At 38.2% G+C, this 25,936-nt stretch overlaps 1 protein-coding gene across 1 annotated transcript in view; it reads left to right on the plus strand.

Moving 5' to 3' along the window:
- The first annotated feature begins 6,373 nt into the window (after positions 1-6,373).
- The window catches only part of BMP5 (bone morphogenetic protein 5), a 133,472-nt gene continuing 113,909 nt past the window's right edge, over positions 6,374-25,936 (plus strand). Inside the window, exon 1 of the mRNA XM_065912359.1 lies at positions 6,374-7,618. Coding sequence (XP_065768431.1) covers positions 7,129-7,618 — 490 coding nt within the window. The 5' untranslated portion in view covers positions 6,374-7,128. The remainder of the gene's footprint in view (positions 7,619-25,936) is intronic.

A 25,936-nucleotide genomic window follows, 5' to 3' on the forward strand; every position in this document is an offset into this window, starting at 1 on the left:
GTCACACACTTGAAAGAGAGTTCTAGATAAGGAAACTAGGCAGGATAAGGTTTTTAAAAATGGAGACACTGAGATAGTTTATTGTAAAATGGAAGAACAAAAGATATCAAGAGAAGGCAAGGGTGACAAAGAAAAAAATCAATAGCTTTTAAATATAGAAAGTATCTGGGAAAGAAGACGACAGAAGCCCCAGTGCCCGAGGGAGCTTCAGAAATGCCTGTCCTGCTCGAGGAGCGCTAGGGCCTTCACACGCAGGCGCAGAAGGCGCACAGCGCTCTAACAACAACAGGGCATATTCAGAACTGAACCTACTGGGGATAGGCGTGAGGGGCATCCGCTATGGAATTTAAGATGACTTTTTTTTTTTTTTTTCAGTTGAATTTTAAAGAATTACATAATGAAGCAGGCCTTGCGATTCACCTTACATTATAATACAAGAAGGAACTGGAAATGCGAGCAAAGAGGAAGGTGTGATAAACAGACACCATTTTGAAGGATATGTTCTTTCTGTCTGTGTGTCTAAGAAATTGCATTTTAAGCTCAGCATTCAAGTATAAATATTTAAGGAAATCATTCTAGAAACAACCAACTTCCAAATTTGGAAAGATTGGAGACTGTGTGTTCTATTCATTGCTATAGTGGATGCTGAATAAATTATATTTAGTATATAAACAAGTGCAAACGTTTTTCTGGACGCGAGCATTGTGTATTTCCGTAAACAATTTATTGCTTACCTGGGAATCTTAGCAGCAATCAAGGAAAAATCAAAAGCCTTGTTCTAATTTGGATACTCTATTATGATACTGAAATATCCTCATGTGTATAATGGGTTGGAAGTTGCCAAGACTATTTGTTAGGGGTGCTTAAGTTTGGCTGCTTATTCATCAGTATTAAAAAAAGTACTAGTGCCTCCCTAAGAGATATGATTTAGTTGGTCTTCTGGCCTAGTCATACTAATGACTACTGACCCAGTCATTAGTATTTTTTTTCTTTTTTAAATTGAGGCATAATTGACATACATTATATTAGCTTCAGATATACAACATGATTCAACATTTGTGTATATTACAAAATGATCATTAAAGTCTAGTCTACTCCCTTAACAACATCAGTAGTATTTGTCAAAAGTTCTGTCTGCTCCCCATTTCTGATTATGTAACCTGACTTGAGAACCTTTGTGTTACAGGGTTAGTGTTATACACTTACAACTTGAATATTAATCATTTTTTCCATTCTCCTCATTATTACTTGTATTTCCTCATCATATGATGTCTTAGGGAAGAGTTTGTATCCTCTCATGATGCACAATAGGAAGGGGTCTTTGGTGACATATAAACAGGTTTTTGTTGTTATTGTTGCTATTGGACAGTTTTTGTGATATAATTGGGGCTAATTCGTGAGGCTCTAAATTTATCCTACAGCTTTACCCTAAAGCTATTGATGAGGATGCTATGAAATAGTGTCTGTGTCCTCAAAAAAGACAAAATGGAAAAGCAGGATGGTTTAGACTTCCCAGGTGGTGCTAGTGGTTAAGAAGCTACCTGCCAATGCAGAAGATGTACGAAACAAGGTTTCGATCCCCGAGTCAGGAAACCCCCCGGGGAAAGCACGGCAGCCCACTCCAGTGTTCATGCCTAGAGAATCCCATGGCCAGAGGAGCCTGGCAGGCTACAGTCTATAGCGTCACGCTATGGAAGTGACTTAGCACACACACAGGGCTATTTCATTAAAACACTACTGATAGTGTAAGTATGGTATCAAGGCACATTTGCATTAGGTAAAGTAATTTAGAAATTTCCTTTGAATTGTCTCATTTTGAATGTATCGATGGGAAGAACATTTATAGGTTATATCTTCCACTGAGGACTGAAGCACCATTTGTTGGAATTATAGGGATACGTTGACAGTCATGCCTTTCATTCATCTGTGAGACTCCTGCAAATTTTGAATTGGTTAGTATGTTGGTGAGATACTTCTAGAGTCTTCCACCTGCTAAAGTGTGAAGCATGGAAAACATGGGTTGAACGACTTTGACTTTGGGTCACCCCAACCTTCTTTATGAAATGCCTCTTCCACCCTCCAGGGGGGTTCAGACTTCACTCCCTCCCAGGGCGTGTCTCAACTCTCTATGCCCACTTGAGTCTTGGCAGGTGTGGTGTTACCTGCTAATGTCTGTTAAACAAAAAGCGGTCCCTTTCAGGGCTTCTTGTAATATGTGTCATAAAACAGCACCCAAACTCAAAACAAATAAGCCATTACAAGCCAAAGGCATGAGGTATTAATGGACAGGAACAGAAGTTGCTCTTTTGGGTGAAGGGCCACTTTAATTCAATCGGCACTCACCTCATCAGAGCTCCCTGTGATGATACACCAAGATATTTTGCAAGTGCTAACACAATTCATTGTTGTTTAGTCGCTAAGTCACATCTGACTCTTTTGCGATCCCGTGGACTGCAGCCCGCCAGGTTCCATTGTCCATGGGATTCTCCAGGCAAGAATACTGGAGTGGGTTGCCATTCCCTTCTCCAGGCAATCTTCCTGACCCAGGGAATAAACTTGTGTCTGCTATATTGGCAGGCAGATTCTTTACCATTGAGACACCAGGGAAGCCCTAATGTGACTCATTATATGATGCTTTTCGATGTTTGCACTCTGATTCTTGGCTGTGGGATGAGGCCTGTAATAGGCTAGTTTCCTTGCAAAAGGAGCCTTTGGTACTGTAGGTGAGTCTTCCTATTAAGAGATAGAGGAATTTGTCGATGAGTATGTCTATGCTGCAGTAGCAGCAGCAAGTCTATGAATCCTTACAATTTATAATGCTTCCAGACAATACTGCCCTTTAAAAAAATCCCTGAAGTATTGTTTGTCTTTGTTAAAAACTCAATTGTTCAACAAATATTAATGGAGCTGCTAATATGTACTGTTTAACAATGATGAACAAAGATTCACCACCTGCTTTTATGGTGCTTGTATTCTAGCTAAACTCTCAAGCAAAAAGTGAAATTATCTTTTGAGTAACGATAACATTTAAATGATAATTTTATGCCCTTAAATCAACTGAATCTATAAAACATGATTGTAGGCTTTTTGAGGGCAAGTGTATTGTTTGATTTGTTTTTACTGTATATGCGAAACAGATAATGCATAATAGTCATATATAGGCATTCAATAAATGCTTGCTGGATTAATAAATTATTCCAAATGTTCAGTCGTTGTGAATGAGTTTTTAAAATTATGAAGTGTGCTCTATAAATGAAATTATTCTTTCATGGTTAACTAAATAACAGCTTAATACCCAACCTACCTATTTAAATACTCTGTCAATTTGGATGACAGATAAATCCTCTGCCTTAGTAATTTGACTTACCAATGTCTTGGGGTCAGTTAATTGGAGTCTGTTTGTCAGATGAATCCTTAGATCAGTATTTCATTAACAGTGTTTCCTTTCTAATGATTAAATGTTGGTTCATTCTTCCTTAAGTAACTTCCAGACTACTTACTCTCATGAAATAAAATAAAACAATCTTAGGAACATGGACTAATACCAAAGGGTATTGATGTATCTTTCCTTTGCTTAAAAATATTCAGTAATGTCACCATTCATTAAAAATAATACCAACTTAAAGTTTCAAATGTTTTGGATCACTATCTTTTATTATTCACATCCAATATTTCTTTAACAACTATTAACCGGGCAGAAGGTGGAAGCTATATCCACAATTACCATCGCTTTTGGGTTATTGCAGGCATGTCCAAGTCAGATGGAATGAAACAGAAAGACCTTTCCATAACCACACAGATTTATAGATACTGCAACCTTCTTTTGAAAGGCTGGGGAAAATGGATCTGTCTATTGAATGTTGTCAGTTTGCATATCCGTGGACTAAATGTGTCCAGTTTTTGTGAGGGATAGAGAAAAATGAACAGGAGGAAAGAGGGCGGAAGGACTTCTTCCATGTATTCAATCATCTCTGTTTCCAACCAGAAGGACGCTTATATTAGCATATACCCCAGGCAAAGACTATCCTGTGAGAGGTGGGTTTTTTACGAAGGCCCCTCTTGGAATGTGCTTATCTTTAGGAACAATTCTTGTGATGCCGTGGCTGTTTCTCCTGTCCCGACTTCTTCCATCCTGAATATATTTATTTGGTCTGTTCAATGACTTATGCAACTTTTAAATATATGCTCTGAAATTTGGAACATTTATACGGTGCCATTGCAAAATGCTTAATCTTTTAAATTGCCCTCACGTACATACACACCCACCCAGAAATCCCAATGATGTGGCATGACACCTTTACTTTTAAGTCGAAACAAATTTAGCTTTTCGCTTGGTGGTTAGCATTTCCCCTCTCTTTCTGGCAGTTTTTTTTTTTTTCTTCTTTATTTTCTTTCCCTCTTTACACATGTTGATCCTTTTGAAAATGAATGTTTGCCAAATCTAGTCTGAGTTGGAAGGGAGGTGGGGAAGAGTGGATATGAAAAGTTCTGACTAAGAATGCTAGCAACTGATTTCTAGTCTAGAGGTGGGCTCTGTGCCTGGTGAAGCAATTAAACTACAATTACACTGATTGATATTATAAATCAGACTTTGGGAAAATGAGTTTGGGGACTGGTGACACCTAGACTCATTTTTATTTTTTACTTGCATCTTAGGGAGAAAAAATCAGCACTTGTGGAAGATAAGAGTTGTTTCTTCCTCTAGGGTAGCCAGTTTTCACTTGTAACTCTAAGCTGTGCTCTAGAGACAGGAAGCAAATTCATAACCTTGACCATCTCTTCTAAAATGTAAAGAGAGAAACTGCAGTATCTTTTATCTGGGGGCATATTAAAGAAATGCAGAGGAGAAGGTTTTTATCTCCAAGTAATTGATTTGAATCCTCACCATTGGCCAAAAAATTCTTAGCTTGTTTTGGATGTGAAATCCATTTTCAAGTTTAGTGTTCAGTCACTTCTTACTGAAATGGTATTCTTTAATTCACTTTCAAGCTGCACTACTCTATTCATGGGATAGCTATGTTATAGAAGTGTATCATGTATGTCAGTATTTGGGTCTGCTCCTGTGGCATGCTACTTGGCTGTTAATAAAGTATTTTCAGTAGGGCAAATATTCAACAGCATCATCAAGTTTGAATGCAATAAGTTTGTATTAGAAAAATGATGCAGACAATAAGATTCCACAAGTCCTTTTGGTATCTTGCCTCCACCAATAAATTGTAGATTTATGAGAAATATGACTTTGCTTTAAAGTTGATTTAAACCCTCAGAGGAAATATTTAAAAAGAAATTAAATAGGAAACCAGGCACCTCTAGGTAAAGGAAAAACATTAAAATTTCATAATAGTTTGAGAATTTGTTTGATAAATCTACACTGATATCAGAATATTCTCCTAGACAATGAAAGCACTGTGAGCCCTAAGGTTAAGGGAGAGCTTCTTAGGAAAATTATAGCTGCGCAGAAACACTGTAGACTTCCAAATTTTAAAGGCATTAAACATTAAGGATAAACACGCACTTTGCTCATTTCCCCAGATGAAGTGTGGCGTGTTAGAAAGGTGTGCACTTTCCCCATTTTACCCATCAAATTTTGAAAATGCAAATCTGCAAGTAGTCACAAAGAGTATCTGACTTCTGTTTATTTGCATGGGTTAAGGCAAATCAAAATACTGAGTACAACATATGGGAAATATCTAATTTGTAAATCTGCTTATATTTCAACTGAAATGACTTGAAAGTTAAGAACCATGACACCACATCTTAGGCTATTTGTATTTCAAATGCGCTGCATTAACTAGAGAAGTATGAATATACTTTGCTGCTTAAAATCTTGATATTCAAAGATCACTAAAGCCAGGCTCTCTCATCGCCATTATTGAATTATTATAACTATGGCTTTGGGACTTAGAATATATTTACTGATGATGAATTCTCTACTGTATTTTATTCTGAAAAGATCTGGCTGTCATTAACAAACAACAAATTAACCTTCATTTATGAAACTTCCTTTTCTTCTGTAAGAAGTAAGCTTAAACAACTTGTAAAAACTAGAAACAACCTCAAATATAGGATAGAGACATCTCATGTTAATTCAGCCACAACCTGAGACTTAATATAGAAATGTACTAAATGTGTACTACTAGAAAAAAAGATCTGAAAGGGTCCTCTATAAAACTGGTGACAAAATTTTCAGTCTGCTGCTTGAAAACTGGCTTTCCCCCACTAGAACTTACATGCCCCATGCACCCCTGTGCTGTGTGAGATGCGTGTCTATGAAATTGTGAAAATGGAGGCTTTTCTGGTAGCAAAGGGGTTAAGTTCTTTTTGCTTTACCAGTTTCAAATTACAATGAGAAGCCTCTTCTTTCCCAGCAGGGTTGTGCTTACATTACTCTTTAGATCTCCCTTGAAGAGGGCTGGTATATTTGTGTCTGCTGGAGGTGGAATTAACACTAAGAAGGAGAAAGAGAGTGAAGGGACTTACAGGAAGGTTTGCAAGTAAATTCAGGAAAACACATTGACTTGAATAGTACAACCTTGAGTCTTGTTTTACACTAAGACGACACAAAAGATGTTAAAGTTATCACCAAGCTGCCGGACAAATATATATTCCAACACCAAGGTGCAGATCAGCATAGATCTGTGATTCAGAAATCAGGATTTATCTTGGAAAGAGCTCAAGGGTTGAGAAGAACTCAAGAGCAAGTGAAGATCACTGTGGGAACTACAGTTTATTAGAAGATCAACTTTCGTTCATTCCAATACCAAAGGCCTGATTATCATATATTGATATAGGAATGCATAGGTCATCTGATCAAATAATATTAGTCGCCTTCTGCTCCATCCATGCAGCAAAATCTCTTAACAACTGTGGATAATTGGAAATTCGAGTTTCAGCTTTCTTAGAAATAACTACTCTTGACATATTTCAAAATACTGAAAATAGAGCAGGAAAATCAGTGAGGATGTGTGTTCAGAAATGTCACTGTCACTTCAGAAATGAAGAATAGGTAAACTTGTTTTTCAGCTACTGGGAAAATATACCTCCTAAGAACTTAGAATTTTTTTTTTTTTTCTTTCTGGTAAGAGGACAAGAAGGACTAAAAATATCAACTTTTGCTTTTGGACAAAAATGTATCTGACTGTATTTTTACTTAGGGGTGTTGTGGGTTTCCTCTGGAGCTGCTGGGTTCTAGTGGGTTCTGCGAAAGGAAGTTTGGGAGACAATCATGTTCACTCCAGTTTTATTTATAGAAGACTACGGAACCACGAAAGACGGGAAATACAGAGGGAAATTCTCTCTATCTTGGGTTTGCCTCACAGACCCAGACCATTTTCACCTGGAAAACAAGCTTCCTCTGCACCTCTTTTTATGCTGGACCTGTACAACGCCATGGCCAGTGAGGAGAACCCCGAGGAGCTGGAGTACTCCGTGAGGGCGCCCCTGGCAGCAGACTCCCGGGGAGCCAGGAAGGGCTCCCCAGCCTCTCCCAATGGGTACCCTCGCCGCATCCAGCTGTCTCGAGCGTCTCCCCTGACCACCCAGAGTCCTCCGCTAGCCAGCCTACATGATGCCAACTTTCTGAATGATGCTGACATGGTCATGAGCTTTGTCAATTTAGGTATGTTGTTCATTTATTTGTTAATCTATGTTATTGCAAAGTGGACGTTTTCCTAATGGCTAAGTAGCTGCTTGGTAGGTGGTCATGTTTATGTAAAGTCATTTTCTATAACTCTCCTCTCCAGCTTCTGTTTCCTTTTTTTCGTTGATGTAATAATATAAGATTTTGCCTTAGGCAACAGAGTCATATGTACATATATGTATTATTTTAATATAAATAGTTAAAATTAAACATGTGGTTTGGGTAGATTTGGGTCTTCTCACATCTTGTTAAAATTTCAATTTTGTTTAAATGTATGAATAAACAGGCAATAGTCTAAAGAATTTATGAGGACAGCTAATCTATGGGTCAAATAATAATAATAATGCAGGTATTTACAGATGAAAAGGTAAAAGTGACATTCTGAACCTTTTTTTTGGTTAATAATTTAAAAAGCATATAAATGTAACTTAAATGCCACTTAACTCTAATTTCAGGGCAGAAACTACTGCGAAAATATTGATGTGAAACTAATTAAGATCAAATAATATTGTAAAAGATTACTATCAGAGACTATCAGGGACAGATTCTGAAATTCTGTGAAAAATATTTTGGAAAAGAATTTTCAATCTAACATTCTTTTACTAGAATGATTAAAATACATCATACTTACTTGATTTTTTTCAGAGGCAAGAGAAATGTAAAACATGCTATGATAGTCTTTACCTATATAAAACTTTCCTTGTCATTTAAGATAAAAATATTTCAATCAGAAATTATTTAATTAACAAAATTCTTAGAGAGTAATTTTTAAAATTATATTCTACTGAGTGCTGATACTGACAATACCAAAAAATTGATCTTGACAATATCAAATGATAAATTAATGCCTAGTTTTCATCCTGCAATATTATTAAAGAGTCTTCATTTTAAAAGGATTTTATAAGGGCTGTGATTTTCCTTAAATTTTTTGGTAGCCACTGAAGGTAAAAGTTTGCTATCTTTAGACACTAAAAAAAGAAACTAAATAGAATCAACAAGTGTAATCAATTCTTAATGTTAGAGTTTTTAAAACTTTGTTTTAAAGTGCAATCTGCTTGGAGTTAAAATTGACATGTTCTATTAGACACTTAATTAAAAACTTCCTCATTTATCAAAAAAATATTCTTTGAAAAGTCAGATAGCAACAAATCTTAATGACACATGAAGCTTTTATAGTATGTGTTGCTTAATATGCCCTGTTCATTTGCTCTGAGCAATCCTAGTAGGAAGGATAAGGTGCCTGATAAATCATATGTTTCACGTTATAAGAGACAAAGCTCTCATTATAAGCTGTAGTAAGTCATTGGTGGTTGCCTTAATCAAGTGTCCTGGGGGCCTTTTCTTCTCTATGTAATTAACAGGTTCCATTTGGAACTTTTAAGCCATCAAAATATGTCTTAATTCTAAATTAGTTTGATTGCTTTTTCCTCGTAGGAGTGACATGCAAATATGACTCATGGTATATTTGACTCTGTAGCAATTTCTCAAGATTATTCAATAACTTAACTTTCTTTTTAATATTTTTATAGATAAAGTCCAATCTGGCATGATTTAAATATTCATAAATCACTGAAAAAGCAGTGATTGTTTTATTGATTTATAAAACAATAGCTAAGTCTTGAATCTGTCCTAGTAATGTATTATATTACAACTGAATACTTTGATCATTCACAGGAGAAGTGTATTTGTTTTTTCAGAAAGGAATGAAATACTATTTTTGAACCCTTGCTCCATTGCTTTTTATAAATTTACATAGAATAAGAAAGCCAACAATAACAATAAACAGTTTTATTCAGGGACTTCTAGGACCATTTTTATCATTAAAGCATATTTACATTTTTAGATCAATAAAGTTTTCATTACTTGGATTATAATTACAGAGCAGTAAATTAATTATACTATGAAATAAAAGTATTAATTTTACACTAAAGAAACAATACTGGGTATGAGCTTCAGAAAATGTTTATTTATTTATTTATTCATATCATGCTTAACTTGCTGATAGTGATTTCTTTTCAATAATAAACTGTGTTGCTTTTTCTTTAAAAAATGCAAACTAAATGTCTCACATGAAATTATTGACTAATTAATTGTGATACTAAGTGAGTTTTTCCTAGGAGTCTCTGAGGAAAATTAAACCACAATTTTATTTTATTCTCTTTAGACCATGCCTTCTAATACAGCCAAAGCTTGCAGTCAATCACTACTTAGTAAAAAGCTTTGACTCCTGTATTTCTTCCGTAATAAAATAGGTCAAAGCATACTTATAAAAGGTAAAAGTGTAATATCATTATTAACTGTGCTAAGAATTTCAGTGTTTCTTATGGTAACATTAATTAACAAAGACTCAAGAGGATTTTATTTTTTTAGTGTCTTTAAAGATATGTACAGAGTGGAGACTGAGGGCAAATGATCAAATTAGCAAGAGGCAAGGGATTTGTATTGAGGAAGCCCCCTGATATTTAAATATGTGAAAAGAATCTGTTGACATTTCCCATTATAAGTTGAATTATATAAAACAGATCTAGTAGCATCCTTGTTATTCATGCCTGCCTGGGTCATTTTCAAGTTACATAATGGATTTTTTACAATTATCTTGTCATTCAGAAACACGGTTGTTTTTCCAACATAAGTGTTACTCCCCAAGAACAATTAAATTTAATTCAAACTGTGATTAATTTTATGTCCATAAGCAGAAAACAGATTGGAATTTACTAGAAGAAAAAAAAATGTGAATAAATTGCCTCAAAGCCAATGTAAAAACTAAATATGAAATTAAACACATTATTCTATTCTGACCTTTAAATTATTTTTTGTGATTTATTCACTTTGAAGAAACAAATATTAATTATTAATTGTGTGAAAAGAGACTTTCGCCTAAATTTATTCATTATTCTTAGGCCAAATTTTGTCAGTCTCCTAGTCAACAGCTTTTACAGATTGATTTCTCTCTTTTGTCCTTAAAATTATTTAATATCAGTGGAATTTTGCTTATTCAATTCCACATTATTTTGTCAGTAACAAAAACATCATTCTGGTAATTTTTTTTTAACTATCGCTTTTTCAAAAATGTTAAGGATTAGTTTATATATCAAATACCTTTGCAAATGAAAGGAATAATTAGGTAGCTTGTTTGCAATATTTAAGTATATCTCTGTTTACATAAAAATAAACAAATAGTATATTTCTAAGACCTTTTAGTTAGAAACTAACTTTACTTGATTACTTGATTACTTGGTTACTTGGTTACTGTATAATTAAAATGATGTAACATTTGTAGCTATTTCAGAGGAAAGTACAGAAAACAGCAAACACAGGAAATTCACTTTTATATTACTCTTTGTCTACATGTAGTTCCCTGATAAAGAACTTTAGGTTTATTAATGGGCTTTGACCAGTTGGCTTGGAGTCAGATTCTTAGGTACAATTCAAGAATGTAAACTCATTCTCATGCATAAAAGTATGAAAATGTGGTGCTTACATTTATTTTTTTTTTTTATTTTATAACAACATGTTTAGCATGTTAAGGTATGAAATAGAAAAACAGTTTCACAATTTTAAATGAAAGGCTTCTCCCTTACTCTCCCCAATCGTTAAACTCTCCCCAATCATTAAACTCTCCTGGTACTGGAAGAAAAAAATGTGCTTATACTCTCAGTTGACAGATTTGAAAGACATCATTGATATTTATTGTTGGTTTTGGCTGACTCAAGTGCCCAGTGGAGAGGAATTTATACACAGATCTACCTAAAGAAACCTATCTATGTAGTCCCTCCAACAGGGTTATTAACACTTGTGTAACATAAACACACCTATAAACACACGCAAGATTTTTTTTTTTTGAGGAAGGGGGGATGGGAGGAAAAAATATCTAAAACCATTATAGTACATATTCATGGATTATGCCTGGAATAACAAATGTTAATATTGGGTGAAACAGTCATTCCCCTCCACCACGTTTCACTTTTGAAAAGAAGTTGCTGAGGGTGGAGGCCTTTATCTTTCTTCTCCTGAACTCTCGGCATTCTTGACCATGCCCTGGGGGTCGGTGGCGGGGACACCTAGTTCTTCTCTAATGGTATCTCCTTGCTGATGGACAGCATGGCTGCAGAGTTCATTATAACCATAGTTGAATTAGAAGTGTTTTGCAGGTTTGAATGGTCACTCACAAATTGCTAGTTTTAGAAGTTTGATCAGGAGTCACGGCTAGAGAGAAGGTATTGACATGATGACACACTCTGGAAGGGCTTGGGGCGGCTCACCTGCCACCTCCAGCTCCTTCCCTTGCATCCTTCCATTTCTGCAGTCCCACCGCCCTCTCTTCTTTGCCTCCCCCCGGCCCCAGCCCCCGTCTTAAGGCCTTTCCCCTGGAGTTCTAGGGCCTGTCCAGCTCCAGGCTTTCCTGGCATCCCTATCCTCACTGCCCCACCTCTCCTGGGGTCTGCCTTTGGTCCTTGTTTCTTCATGGCTGTAGGCTTAGATGAGCTGAAAATCAATTTGTCACAGCCCCATAATTGAGGTACAGTCTCCTGTTTTCTCTCTCCTTGAGAAGGAAAAGGATACGAAGGGCCCATGCAGCCTCCACGCATGAGGAGCAAAGCTCCCCAGGGCGTCGGAACCCCTCCAACAGGCTGTTGAGTCCACTTTAATTGCTTCTCTACCATCCCCAGTCTTCCCTGCCTGCTCGCCCTGAAGATCTCCTGAACAAAACTGAATTGTTTGTGCCTCTCCTAATTTATAAGACTATTAAAATTTAAAAGGGGGAAACTCAAGGACAAGTGTTACAAAAGGGAAAAACAGCATCACTGAACAAAAATCACGGTCATCAAAAATGCAACTCGTTTTTGAGTTAGAAAACCCTTCGACTGATAGAATTTTTATGGAATACTCATCGCATGTCTGTGAAGAGTGATGGTTTCCTTTTTTTAGTTGAGGAGAGATGTTGAGAAAATATAAAGAGATCAAGAGTAAACTGGTGGAGGCAGGGAACAGGGAGGATGAGACGGAGACAGAAAAAAGTATTTTTCTAAAGCCCTGGAAAGGAGGAAAATGGATGGAATGAGTGTGAGGGGCCGCCTCTGGGCGTCGCAGGTGGAGGCGGTGGGGAAACCCTCCGTCCGCCTCCTCCGGAGATGGCAGCTCACGCCGCATCCCCAACCGCATCACCTCCGGCGCATCACCTCCGGGGGAAGCCCTTTCATCCTTGCAGACTGAAATACCGAAGTGGGGCGGAGGGAGGGGGCATCAGTGTGTGTGTAGAAGGAGCAAGCAGACGGGCCACTCACATTTGCAGTCATAAATAATGCAGTAACTCAGCTTGAAAAAACCACAGGTTCAAGGAAGAGGCTTCCCTGACGCAGAGAGGGGCTGAGATCAGAGGAGCCACTGAAAGGGTGAAGGGAACAATGCGTCCCTTGTTCTAGGGAATATTTATGAGTGCTTCTTTGCACCTTCAGTTCGTATTTTATTGGCCGGGCTGTGGGGTTTCCCCATTTGCTCATCCCTTAAAATAATACCCTTGGCTAAGATAGCCTTTAAAACACACCAGTTAGCCCTGACAACTGGCTCATTTGTTTGGGGAGAGGGAAAGGGAGCTGCTGAGATGTCCATGTCTGATGGGGATGTTTAAGATCCAGTCGTGGGTCTTAAAGTTATGACTCAGATAAAAATCGTAGTGGGAGTATTCACCTGCCATTTTCAGAGATGTTTACAAGGATCCATGGAACCAAATAGTAACCCAGGTTTGTGAGAGTCTTGTTTTAATGGCTGTGATAAAATTGATAATATAATAAGGTATTATAGAAACAAAATCTGTTGAAAATTACAATGTTCAAAATGAAAAAAAAATCACTTGTAAGTTAGTAAACAGTCTGCTTAGTGGTTTGAGGAGAAAAGGAAATAACAAACCTTCATAAGCAAAGAGAGCACATATACTATACTTGGAAGGCAGTGAACTACCCACATATTGTAGAAAACGTAGAAACCCAGATCTTGTATAATGTTGAATTGTTTGTTTGGTATAGAAATTAAACCAAGGTTTAATTATTTTATAATTTCTAAGATGATGAAGGTCTTGGCTTCACAATGATGTGTCCTTTCACCCTATTTTCCCTAAACAAGGCAGTCTTGGGAATTGCATTACAAAAAGAATACTGCATTTTAGAAATAAATCCATCTCTTATTATTATCTCTTGCATATTGTGTTTATTTAACTTCTTTCTGGAAGTAAAGAACAACTTTTATTGTGCTTGTGGTTTAATAGCTTTCCTGAAGTTGTTTGCAATAAAGAAAATAGTTTAAAGAGGTCAGATGCAAATCTCATTTAGATTTTATGCAGACCTAGGAGACATGTCAACATTAAAAGATTTATTAATATTTACAAACCCCTTCAGCTATGCTGTCTTGATATGAGAAATTCAGTATTATTTGTTGTGCACAGATTTCCTGTCCTTAGTGTAACTTTGCAATTAGCCTTCCTATGCAGGGAGATGGAGTCTATTTTCAGAATCCTGAAGTCCATGGTATATTACTGCTCAAACAGCTATTAGGTTTAATTATAAATGAAATCTAAGCCAAAATGCCTGTATTAGAATCCCATAGGCTACACTTTCTTTCAGGGTGACCTCAGGCAAGTTATCAATACTTACATTCTCGAGGTGCTTCTGGTTCTTTGACTAAGAAGTTCTGAAGATAATAATAACACCTTCCTCCTTAAGTGTTGAGAGAATTAAATACAAATTTAAGAAGAGTATTTGGAGCATAGACCTCTTGAAGTGGCAGTGATTGTTATTGAAATTGCATTTGAAGCCAACATCTGTATTGCATTTGCAGGAGTAGCTAAGTAATTTGTGGAGCCCAATGTAAAATGAAAATGTGGGGCCACTTGTTTAAAAGTTATCAAGACTTCCAAGATGGTGGCTGCAGGGTATTAGACCCAGCATAGGGCCCTCCTAAGTGCATATTTGATGAGATGTAACAAATGACATGTAACACTAGCAAGAATCAAGCCCTATTCATCCATTTTTATCCCCAGTGAAAAGAGACAACTTGCACAAATGGAGGCATTTGTGGGGAATTTAATTAAGGTTATAATATTTCTAATGTAGTGGGTGGGGCTTTCTGGAAAAAGTGGAGATAATGCAGCACCTGAACTTTCAGGGGAGCCTTCCTTCACGACTCCTGGGATGGGATGGGAGCAGAAGCGGTTACCAGCAGAAGAGCTGTAGGGGAAGGCACCCTAGTGGGACCAGTGGTCTTTGTGAGATGGGTGCCAGGCAGCCAACTCTAGGTGCTCAGCAGGAAGTGAGGCCTGGGAGTAATCAGCAGACTTCACTCCTCTGCTATCTTTCCTGCTGGCTGATCGTCACTGAAAGACCAGGGCCATGGGGCCAGTTGGATCAGCTCCCGAAAAATCAGCCTCTTGGTGCAGACAGCTAAGCAGAGAAATGCGGAGAGTGGATCTTGAGGCATAAACTGAAGATATCTGGGACAAATGGATAAATGCATATTGAGTGTTTAGTCAACAAGAGTTCTAGAATCACTTCAATTTCAGTCCAACTTACTGATATGTATGTTAATCCTTGTCCAGGTTAATTGCAAAATTTGAGAGATAATGATTTATTGTGAGAGTTCAACGTCACAAGTTGGTTGAGTGGCAAAAACAGGCATGGGATGCTGAAAAAATTCTTAAATTGTATCTGGATCTGTAATTTTATATTATATACTAAAAGTATTGTAGAGCAAACTGAAATTAAAACAAAGACCCACAAGAACTTCCCTGGTAGTTCAGTGGTTAAGACTCCAAGTTTCCAGCACTGGGGATGTGGGCCCTATCCATGCTGGGGAACTAAGATCCCACGTTGACAGGTGACATGGCCAATTTTTTTTTTTAATTTAAAAAAAAAAGTAGTAAAAAAACCAAAAAACAGAAAACAAACCCACAATACAAACAGTAGGCTACCATTGCCAATCACAAAACTCAGTATAGAAAATACTAGCATAAATGCAGGGAAAATATAAATAGCAGTTTATGTTTACAATTTCAGGTCTGTTGATTCTCAGTCCTATTGTCATTCTTCCTCACATGGCCCATGAGTGTGCAACAGGTTTTTGAATTCTGAGTGGAATCACATGATACCATCTACAGCTCCTGTTGCAGGCAGAAATCATTTCAGGAAGAGGTAAATTGGAATAATTGTCTTTCTTTTTGCTACCTCTCTTCTCCCCTGGAAGAGTTCCTGTGACTCCCAGATGTGTAATTTCATGGGGGAACAGGTGTGTTGCTATTTAGTTCTCATAAATAACCAACCTCTAAACCTGGAGGCCAGAGCATCCCCTATCCTTTAATCCCAGATGAGCATTGAGTAGAAGAGTATAGGCCCAGTATAGGCCCTGCTTCCCTTTAAATCGCTGAAGGATGGTGATTTTAACCTGAGTTTACTTCTATAGTTATCAAAAGCAGAGGAAGAGAGAGTTCCATTTAGAAATGTTGTAGGCTTCTCAGCAGATAATCCTGATGTAGACACTGACAACTAATTTCATGAGGAAGAAGTACAGGTCATCATTTATATGGGCCTTATGGTTGATATTTTGCAGATGTTTTCTTTGCTGAGAGTGAGGACAAGTTACTTGGTCCCCTAACCATCTCAGTAAAAGGTTTTGGAGTTGGAATGGCTTGAATACCAACTTTGCATTAAAACCTCTGTATCTTACTTCCCTGGTGGCTCAGATGCTAAAGAATCTGCAATGCAGGAGACCTGGGCTTGATTCCTGGCCAGGAAGATCCCCTGGAGAAGGAATTGGCAACCCACTCCAGTATTCTTGCCTGGAAAATCCCCCAGACAGAGGAGCCTGGTCGGCTACGGTCCATGGGGTCGCAAAGAGTCAGATACAACTGAACACGATACACACACACATCTTTGAACAAATTATTTCACGTCATTGGGACTGTTGCCTTGTCTGTAAAGTGGAGATCATAATACAGAATTGTATTAATAGTTAGAACTTAACAAGGTGGGGTTATAGCTCTTTAAGCCAACATGAGCTAAGGATGAAGTTAACAGCTACTGTAACAACTTCAACTCGAGTAAGGTCCACGGTGTTCTAATGCCGAAGTTGGTGTTTTAAGCCCAGTCCACCAGATATCGTCAGATCATTTTCTAACTGAAACTGTGGGACGTTACCCGCATGAATTTTGCTCTATCCAAAAGAAAATGAACTTGAATTTTCAGGGACTGTGTCTTCAAGTTGGACAGCTGATGGACTCTGCTCAGTCCTTGGGGTGTCCAGGGAAATGTCAGTCCACAACTGAACTTTTGGGTAACTGGGAAGTCTTCCTGTGATCATCTGAAGGCAATGCTTTCTGGGAGGGGCTACTGAAAGGTGCTTTTTAATAACTTTTGCACCCATTCCTACAAGGAACTCAACATTTTACTTTCATTCCCGATATTACCTGTTCCATTTCCTTGCTTGTTATGGAGAAGGGAAAATTGCTGTTTAGGCCAGTGTTGTAATGAAGATGTGGCCACTCTCTAAAAGACCCTTTGAAAGGATGGAAAAGAATCTTGAGTTTGAAGGTTTGTTTTCAGAAGTTAACATTTTTTTTGTTTTGTTTTAATTTTGGAAAAAGTTGACCCATGATGAAAATCTCAGTGAATAAACTTCTGAACTCTAAAAAGGAAAGCCATTCTGTTCAAATAATCATGCAATCCTGGTGTTTTGAGTGTTATCTGTTTCTCAGATCATGTTTGAATTTATGATTTTCAAATTTCTAGCTGTTCTCATTACTGTTCGTATCATTGTTGAAATTTTGTTTCTATTTCACACAATCCAGCCTGAAGCATTTTGACTTTTCTAGACTATGTGTTTGAATTTTGTTTTGCTTTCTTTTTTTCCAGATGATAGTTGGATCTTTTTATTAATTTTTCTTGAATTGTTTCTTGTTTTAATATTTTAAAGCAAGATGGGAATGCATGGATTTTATCCAAAAAGTCGCACAAAAGGCCTTACATGAACTGTGGGCCTCTTCTGTTTACACTATCCATATTGTAAAGTCATCACATGGACATTTGTTATTTCCTGATATGTTGAGTGGAAAAACATGGGTTTATTGTTTTTTCATTATTTGATAACATGCTGAAAGATAAGTCATCATGATGCTCTTTGCTAAAGTTTTCATTGTGATGAGTTAAGTTCTTATAACATGGATTCTGATATGTTCTGACATGTTCAAATCAACAATTAAGTTTTTTTTCTTCTATACTGTCATATCAAAAATGGTCAGCATTTTACAGTTGTTTACTTGGAGGAAGAATTTATCAGAATTAAGCAAGTTGGTTATCATTGTTTTTTTTGTGTGTGTACATGATACATATAAAGTATACATTTTCACCTAATTCTATTTTACTTAAAAAAAAAAAATCATTTATGTATTTTGCTACACCAGGTCTTAGTTGCTGCATGTGGGATCTTCAGTTAAAGTAGCAGTGAACTCTTAGTTGTTGCAGCACTTGGGATCTGCTTCCCCAGCCAGAGGAGGAATCTGGGCCCCCTGCATTGGGAGTACTGAGTCTTAGCCGCTGGACCAACAGGGAAGTCCCTGTCACATAATTCTAAATGACAGTATAGTTGTGGCTGCTGCTGCTGCTGCCAAGCAGTCATGTCCGACTCTGTGCGACCCACTAGACCCTGCCAGGCTCCGCCGTCCCTGGGATTCTCCAGGCAAGAACACTGGAGTGGGTTATCGTTGTAGCAGTAGTCATTAAATCAACAATAACAGCAATTAAATATAATTCCTCTGCCTGGACTGGACTAAGTGATTCACATGCCTTTTTTCAGTTAATCTGTGTCTCACTGTTATGGACAAATATCTTTCTGTTCCCTTTTTTTTTTTTTTTTTTGGTGTGAAAATTGAGACTCATTAGAAGTTAAATAACTTACACAGTTCACTCAGCTGGTAAAGGCAAAATCAGTATGGGGACCACAATCTGTCTGGCTATCCATTTTTTTGTTCTTTGCTACTACTGTTCAACCTACTTTTGAAATATATAGATCACAGTGCAACTTCTAACAACAACAATAGTCATGGTTTGCACTTTTGTGCATCATCCTTGCATCCAGCACTCAGGGAAGCAGATAGGAGCACAACAGACATCCGTGGGCACTGGAGAGCTGAGACGTTCCTTCCTTATTCAGTGATTGGGCCAGTGCAGCTAACGACCTACTATCGGGTCAGGCCCTGTGGGGAGACTCTGCCTGTCCCACTGCCAAGATCACAGGGCAAGAGAATCTAGGTCCAGGCCCTTGATTCTTTTTTTTTTTTTTTTAATTTTTAAAATTTTTATTTTTTTCAATTATTTTTATTAGTTGGAGGCTAATTGCTTTGCAATATTGTAGTGGTTTTTGTCATACATTGACTTGAATTAGCCATGGATTTACATGTATTCCCCATCCCGATCCCCCCTCCCACCTCCCTCTCTACCCAATCCCTCTGGGTCTTCCCAGTGCACCAGGCCTGAACACTTGTCTCAGGCATCCAACCTGCAGGCCCTTGATTCTTATGCCAGGAATTTTTTTTTTTCTATTTTGTTTAATGTCACCTCCTTTCAAAAAAATCACAAAAACTCCAGCATCAAGTTAAAACAAAACCGTTAACAAACATTCTCTTAAACAATGTGTTCCTTTGTTATTGAACTAACCAGGTAGAATTAACCTCTTGTGTACAGAAAAAAAAAGTTTACAAACCCCCATCCCTTTAAAGAAAAATTTTAAAAAGGAAAGAAAAAGAGCATCTTACCAGCAAACAGAACCTAAGAAAGCCTGTTAGTCCAAAAAGCATAAGGCAGAGGTAGACTGAGGTTCCGCACAGCTTAGAGGCTCTCTCTGAAACCTGCTCTGCATCACATAGGACTGTACTAATAGGAAAGTCCAGTGATTTCAGGGCCGATATTTCAAAAGAAGATTCATATTTTGTACCACATGCTTACTGTATGTTCCAGAATATAAGTGTGGCTTAAACATTTATTATTTATTCTGCTGTGCTTAGAAAAGAGGGGTAAAGATCACACAATTTTTCAACATTAGGTTATTGGATCTGTCTGAAGTTTCACCCCAGACCCTATGTTACTTCTTCACATGCGTGCTCACAAGCTCGTGTTTGCTATCTCCTCTGTTACTGTACATATTGCACATAGTATGGACTCAGGATATAATCAGTCACTGAAGACACACTTTGTCATGGACAGAATAATGAAAATTCAAAACACTGGTATACAGAACTTTTGGATATACAGCTTTGAATCTTCTCAGGATCCTGGGCATTAGACCATTACTATTTCAACTTGATTATTGAGAAACACTGCCCAGTGTTTTACCACTGCTTGACTCTTTACCAGCGATCTTCTGTGATCATGAAGTGAACATATACTGCAAAAAGTGCATCTAAGTCTCCTGGGATGCCATCGCTGTGATTGGTGCTTACCCAAGAATTCATATCAACAAAACACCAGATTGTCAAAGTGAAATCATAGAGGAAGGACTTAAAACGTGTCCTGATTTCTGCTCTAGTGGAAGGCACTGTCTTCCTCAGCTAACACTTTCGTGCTTCTAAGGTGCCAGCCAGTGTGCTAACAGTGTTTCAAGTGCTGCCTTTTAATTCCCACAAAATGACCTTATTTTACAGATGAGGGAACTGAGGCTCAAAGATGTTGTCACTGGTCCAAAGTCCTACATCCTGTAAGAGGAGGAAGTGGATTCAGAGTGCAAGCTGCCCCCCGCAGTGCCGTGTCGCCTTGTAAATGCTGTCAGGAAGTCTGTTGGTTGGGACACGGTGTGAACTCTATCAACTTCTGTATATTTTCCCAATGTTTCCCATATTGGACTTGGGATAGTTTCACTTCATTAGCAATGCTTTAGATTTTAGATGGGAAAAATCCCTAGGAATGAGCTTACCAAAAGTCTTTTCCCTGGAGCTGGGCTCCTCTAAGCCTTCTTCTGAAGGGGGATGCATGGCCTTTTGAGGAAGGCAGATCCTCACGACACTCGCAAGGCAGAGGGAAGCAAGCACTCTGCAGACCCCAGGGATGCTGACCTTTGTGACATTTGACCAGTTAGCCAGTAATGAACGAGGGAAAGGGGATCTGTGTTGAGTCCTACCTTCAAAAGACAGACTTGAGAGGAACAGGAGTAATGTTTGGCCAGAGAGAAAAGAGGAAGGATATCAAAGCTGTAAACACTAACAGCCCTCAGAAGCAGAGGTCGGAGGGTGGAATAAATAATAGTGAGTTCATTTGGATGCTGAAAAACTACCAGCACGCTGACCGGTGTAAAAGGGCACGAAACAGCTCTGCGCTGCAGCTAGGATGAAGGCCTTGTCACAGCTTTTGTGACCCAGTCCTGGACTGGCTAGCAAATATCATGAAGAACCTATTAAACTGGAAGTTTGGGCTGCAGGACCACGTGAACCTACAAGTTAGGAAATCCCTGCTATTGCAGATGGGAGCCCTGGCAGCTAGCCTCTGCTCCATCCTGCTGGTTATGGCTGAGGTCTCCTCTGTGTTCTATATAACACTGAACACTCCACGTAGAATGCACGTCTCCTGATTTGTAGCAGCCACAGCCCTAATCTCTTGCATGTGTAAAGTGAGTGCCTTTCACACAGCTCATTCATGGCCCCTACATAACACCAAAGCTAAATCTATTGTTTCTGCTTTTCACATATCTTATGAATTTAAAGTTAAGGCCTTGGGATATTTAGGGCTTCCATCTGGTGGCTCAGACTGTAAAGAATCTGCCTACATTCCCTGGAAAAGGGAATAGCTACCCACTCCAGTATTCTTGCCTGGAGAATTCCAAGGACAGAGAAGCCTGGTGGGCTACAGTCCATGTAGTCGCAATGGGATATTTAATTTGGTTTCCAAGAGAAAATATTTTCGGGGCAAGGTGCATGGGGACTCTCAGCTGCCCTCAGCCCTCAACGGGCTTCCCTGGTGACTCAGATGGTAAAGAATCCGCTTGAAATGCAGGAGTCCTGGATTCGATCCCTGGGTCTTAATACCAAGCCAAGAATCAAAAAGGGACTTGTAAAAAGCAAGGATATTTGTTCATGTATCAAATTCCAGCAAAAAGCCTGAGGAATAATCTCTGCTTTGAAAGGCAAGTCAAGAAGTAGCTGCAGCATAAAGATGAACATTTAGGATGGCACCTGCTTGTTTTTAAAAATTCTGTTTTCTTTCTCTCTCTCTTCCTCCCTTTTCCTGACCACTCCCACCCAATCAATCCACAGCCTGGTTGTAACGTAGGGGGAGTATGAACAATCTCAGTATCTGACTTCTAATTATTTACACTGAGATATACTTAGAAGGTCAGAAGATAAAATTATTGTTTATGACTGGGTCATAAATTATATTTAATTTTAATTCTGCTAACTTCATTGATATACAATAACTCAGTTCAGTTCAGTTCAGTCGCTCAGTCGTGTCTGACCCTTTGCGACCCTGTGAACCGCAGCATGCCAGGCCTCCCTGTCCATCAGCAACTTCGGGGGTTTCCCCAAACTCATGTCCATTGAGCCTATGACGCCATCTAACCATCTCATCTTCTGTTGTGCCCTTCTCCTCCTGCCTTCAATCTTTCCAAGCATCAGGGTCTTTTCAAATGAGTCAGCTCTTCACATGAGGTGGCCAAAATATTGGAGTTTCAGCTTCAACATCAGTCCTTCCAATGAATACCCAGGATTGATCTCCTTTAGGATGGATTTTTTGGATCTCCTTGCAGTTCAAGGGACTCTCAAGAGTCTTCTCCAACACCATAGTTCAAAAACATCAATTTTTCGGTGCTCAGCTTTCTTCACAGTCCAACTCTCACATCCATACATGACCACTGGAAAAACCATAGCCTTAACTAGATGGACCTTTGTTGGCAAAGTAATGTCTATGCTTTTTAATATGCTCTCTAGGTTGGTCATAACTTCTTCCAAGGAGTAAGCATTTTTTAATTTCATGGCTGCAGTCACCATCTGCAGTGATTTTGGAGCCCCCAAAAATAAAGTCAGCCACTGTTTCCACTGTTTCCTCATCTATTTGCATTAAATGATGGGCCGGATGCCATGATCTTAGTTTTCTGAATGTTGAGCTTTAAGCCAACTTTTTCACTGTCCTCTGTCACTTTCATCAAGAGGCTCTTTAGTTCTTCTTCGCATTCTGCCATAAGGGTGGTGTCCTCTGCATATCTGATGTTACTGATATTTCTCCAGGCAAACTTGATTGCAGCTTGTGCTTCTTCCAGCCCAGGGTTTCTCATGATGTACTCTGCATGTAACTTAAATAAGCAGAGTGACAATATACAGCCTTGACAAATTCCTTTTCCTATTTGGAACCAGTCTGTTGTTCCATGTCAAGTTTTAACTGTTGCTTCCTGACCTGCATACAGGTTTCTCAAGAGGCAGGTCAGTGGTATTCTCATCTCTTTCAGAATTTCCACAGTTTATTGTGATCCATACAGTCAAAGGTTTTGGCATAGTCAATAAAGCAGAAATATACATTTTCCTGGAACTCGCTTGCTTTTTTGATGATCCAGTGAATGTTGGCAATTTGATCTCTGGTTCCTCTGCCTTTTCTAAAACCAGCTTGTACATTTGGAAGTTCACAGTTCATGTATTGCAGAAGCCTAGCTTGGAGAATTTTGAGCATTACTTTACTAGTGTGTGAGATGAGTGCAGTCGTACAGTAGTTTGAGCATTCTCTGGCATTGCCTTTCTTTGGGATTGGAATGAACACTGACCTTTTCCAGTCCCGTGGCCACTGCTGAGTTTTCCAAATTTGCTGGCATATTTAATGCAGCGCTTTCACAACATCATCTTTCACAATTTGAAATAGCTCAACTGGAATTCCATCACCTCCACTACCTTTGTTCATAGTGATACTTCCTAAGGCCCACTTGACTGCACATTCCAGGATGTCTGGCTCTAGGTGAGTGATCACAACCATCCTGATTATCTGGGTCGTGAATACCTTTTTTGTATAGTTCTTCTGTGTATTCTTGCTACCTCTTCTTAATATCTTCTGCTTCTGTTAGGTCCATACCATTTCTGTCCTTTATTGAGCCTATCTTTGCATGAAATATACCCTTGGTATCTCTAATAACTCAAGCCCCTGCTGAAACATGATTGTTTAAATCTGTTGGACACCTTCAATTACTGACTCTTTTAAATCAGAATTCTTAGCATTTGTAAGGGGATTTCCTTGAAAGTGTTTTAAGTTCTTCTATAAGGGGTGAATCTGAAATTTTACAGTCAAATAAATTTGAACTGTTCTGAGAAACAGTCATTATTAAATAAGGTTTGATATTTCCAAGAGAAGACTTCTCAGTATCTTTATTATGTTAGTGAGCACTGTGCATCTCTGCAAGGAGGATATGGGTTATGAGGGTTCCAAGGCACATGAACTCTGGAGCTCTCCTGACAGAGCCATGTAAACCCAGTGTTACAGGGAACTCACTCTGAGAAACACTCCTCCACGAGGAAATTCTATTATATGAAATCATTTTTGGAAACAATGGCAAGCAAAGTATTATGATAAGCTAGTTTATTGACCCCATGACCACTTTATTTCCAAAATTAAAACGAAGCAGCAAAAAAGTTTAAATCTATTATCTAGAACCACTATTGTTGATATTTTAATATTTCTTTCCATACTTTTCAAGCATTCATTTTTTAGAATTAAGCAATGTTTATGCAATGTCGTACCCTTAGTTTATTCTTGATTTTTTAAGTATATGACTATTCTCATTTCTTCATGTGCTCTTTTTGAGCACATTTTTGATGACAATAATATTTCAGCTGAATAATTATAGTTGGGCATGTAATTTTTCCTTTTTTGTTGTTGTTTATTGCTGCTGGTTAGTAGCTAAGTTGTGTCCAATTCTTTTGCAACCCCATGGACTGTATCCCGCCAGGGTTCTCTGTCCATGGAATTTCCCAAGCAAGAATACTGGAGTGGGTTGCCATTTCCTTCTCCAGGGGATCTTCCCGACCTTGCAGGTGAATTCTTTACCACCGAACTACCAGGGAAGCCCTTTTCCAGTTTTCACTATTATATAGTCTGTTGAAATGAACATCTTTATATATGTGTTCATAAGCATTTTTTATAATTTCTGATCACTTTCTTAGAGTCTGTTCTTTAAAATTGCGTTAGAATAAATTTATCTTTTGAATCTTCTGGAAAATATTACTAAATATTACTAAATTGTTTTTCAGTAGACCTGTTCCAGTTACTACTTGCACCAACCATAAATGCTATTTTATCATGTGTGTCTGCGTGTTGTGGTGTTAGTTACTCAGTCATGTCCGACTCTTTGCGACCCTGTAGACGATAGATCACCAGTGTCCATGGAATTCTCCAGGCAAGAATACTGGAGTGGGCTGCTATTCCCTTCTACAGACTATTTTATCATACTGAAATCTAAATTAAATCTAATATATTTACACTCTTAACTATCTTAAACCTTTTTTTTTTAATTTGTATTTCTTCTGAATTCAAAAAATTCAGAAAAACTGGAAAACACTCCTATTAGTTAACAGTTTAGAAAATATTTCATCCACATCCCTCTCCAGAAACAACTGTTGGAAGGTGCATCACTGGAACAGAAATCACTAAGAATGGACAGTATGTAGTCTTTAAGGAACCATATTTGAGAATAAAATTCAGCAGAAGAAATAAATTTCGGTCTAAATAAACTTACACCCTAATAACCTTCTGTAATTTAATTATAAAATCTGCATTTATAGATAACCTAAGAACAGGGATGGCAGAGGAGTCTAAGTATCTCGTTGATTATACTGTTTAAAGGTGACATTTGGGGATTGGAGGGAGGAGCGCTAAGTAAACACACAAATGAAAAAAAATATTGTTTTATTTTTGACTGCACTGGGTCTGCATTGCTGCACGCGGACTTTCTCTAGCTGCGGGGAGCAGGGGCTACTCTTCTGTGAGGTGCACAGGCTTCTCAGGGCGGTGGTCTCTCTTATTGGGGCACCCAGGCTTAGCTGCCCCATGACATGTGGTATCTACCCAGACCAAGTATCAAACTCGTGTGCCTTGCATTGCCAAGCAGATTCTTAATCACTGGGCCTCCGAGGTGGTCTCTACACAAATTATTCTTAATTGATTATCCATTGCCTGCATTTATCCACAAATAACATACCTTCTAGTTTAGTATCAAGTTTGATTATTGGTCTAAATCTTTTTCACAGAATCCCATGATATTTTAGAATCACTTCTTGCCATCAGCTGTTGTTTAAAT

The sequence above is a fragment of the Muntiacus reevesi genome, chromosome 20, assembly GCF_963930625.1.
Source record: "Muntiacus reevesi chromosome 20, mMunRee1.1, whole genome shotgun sequence".
NCBI classification, from domain to species: Eukaryota; Metazoa; Chordata; class Mammalia; order Artiodactyla; family Cervidae; genus Muntiacus; species Muntiacus reevesi.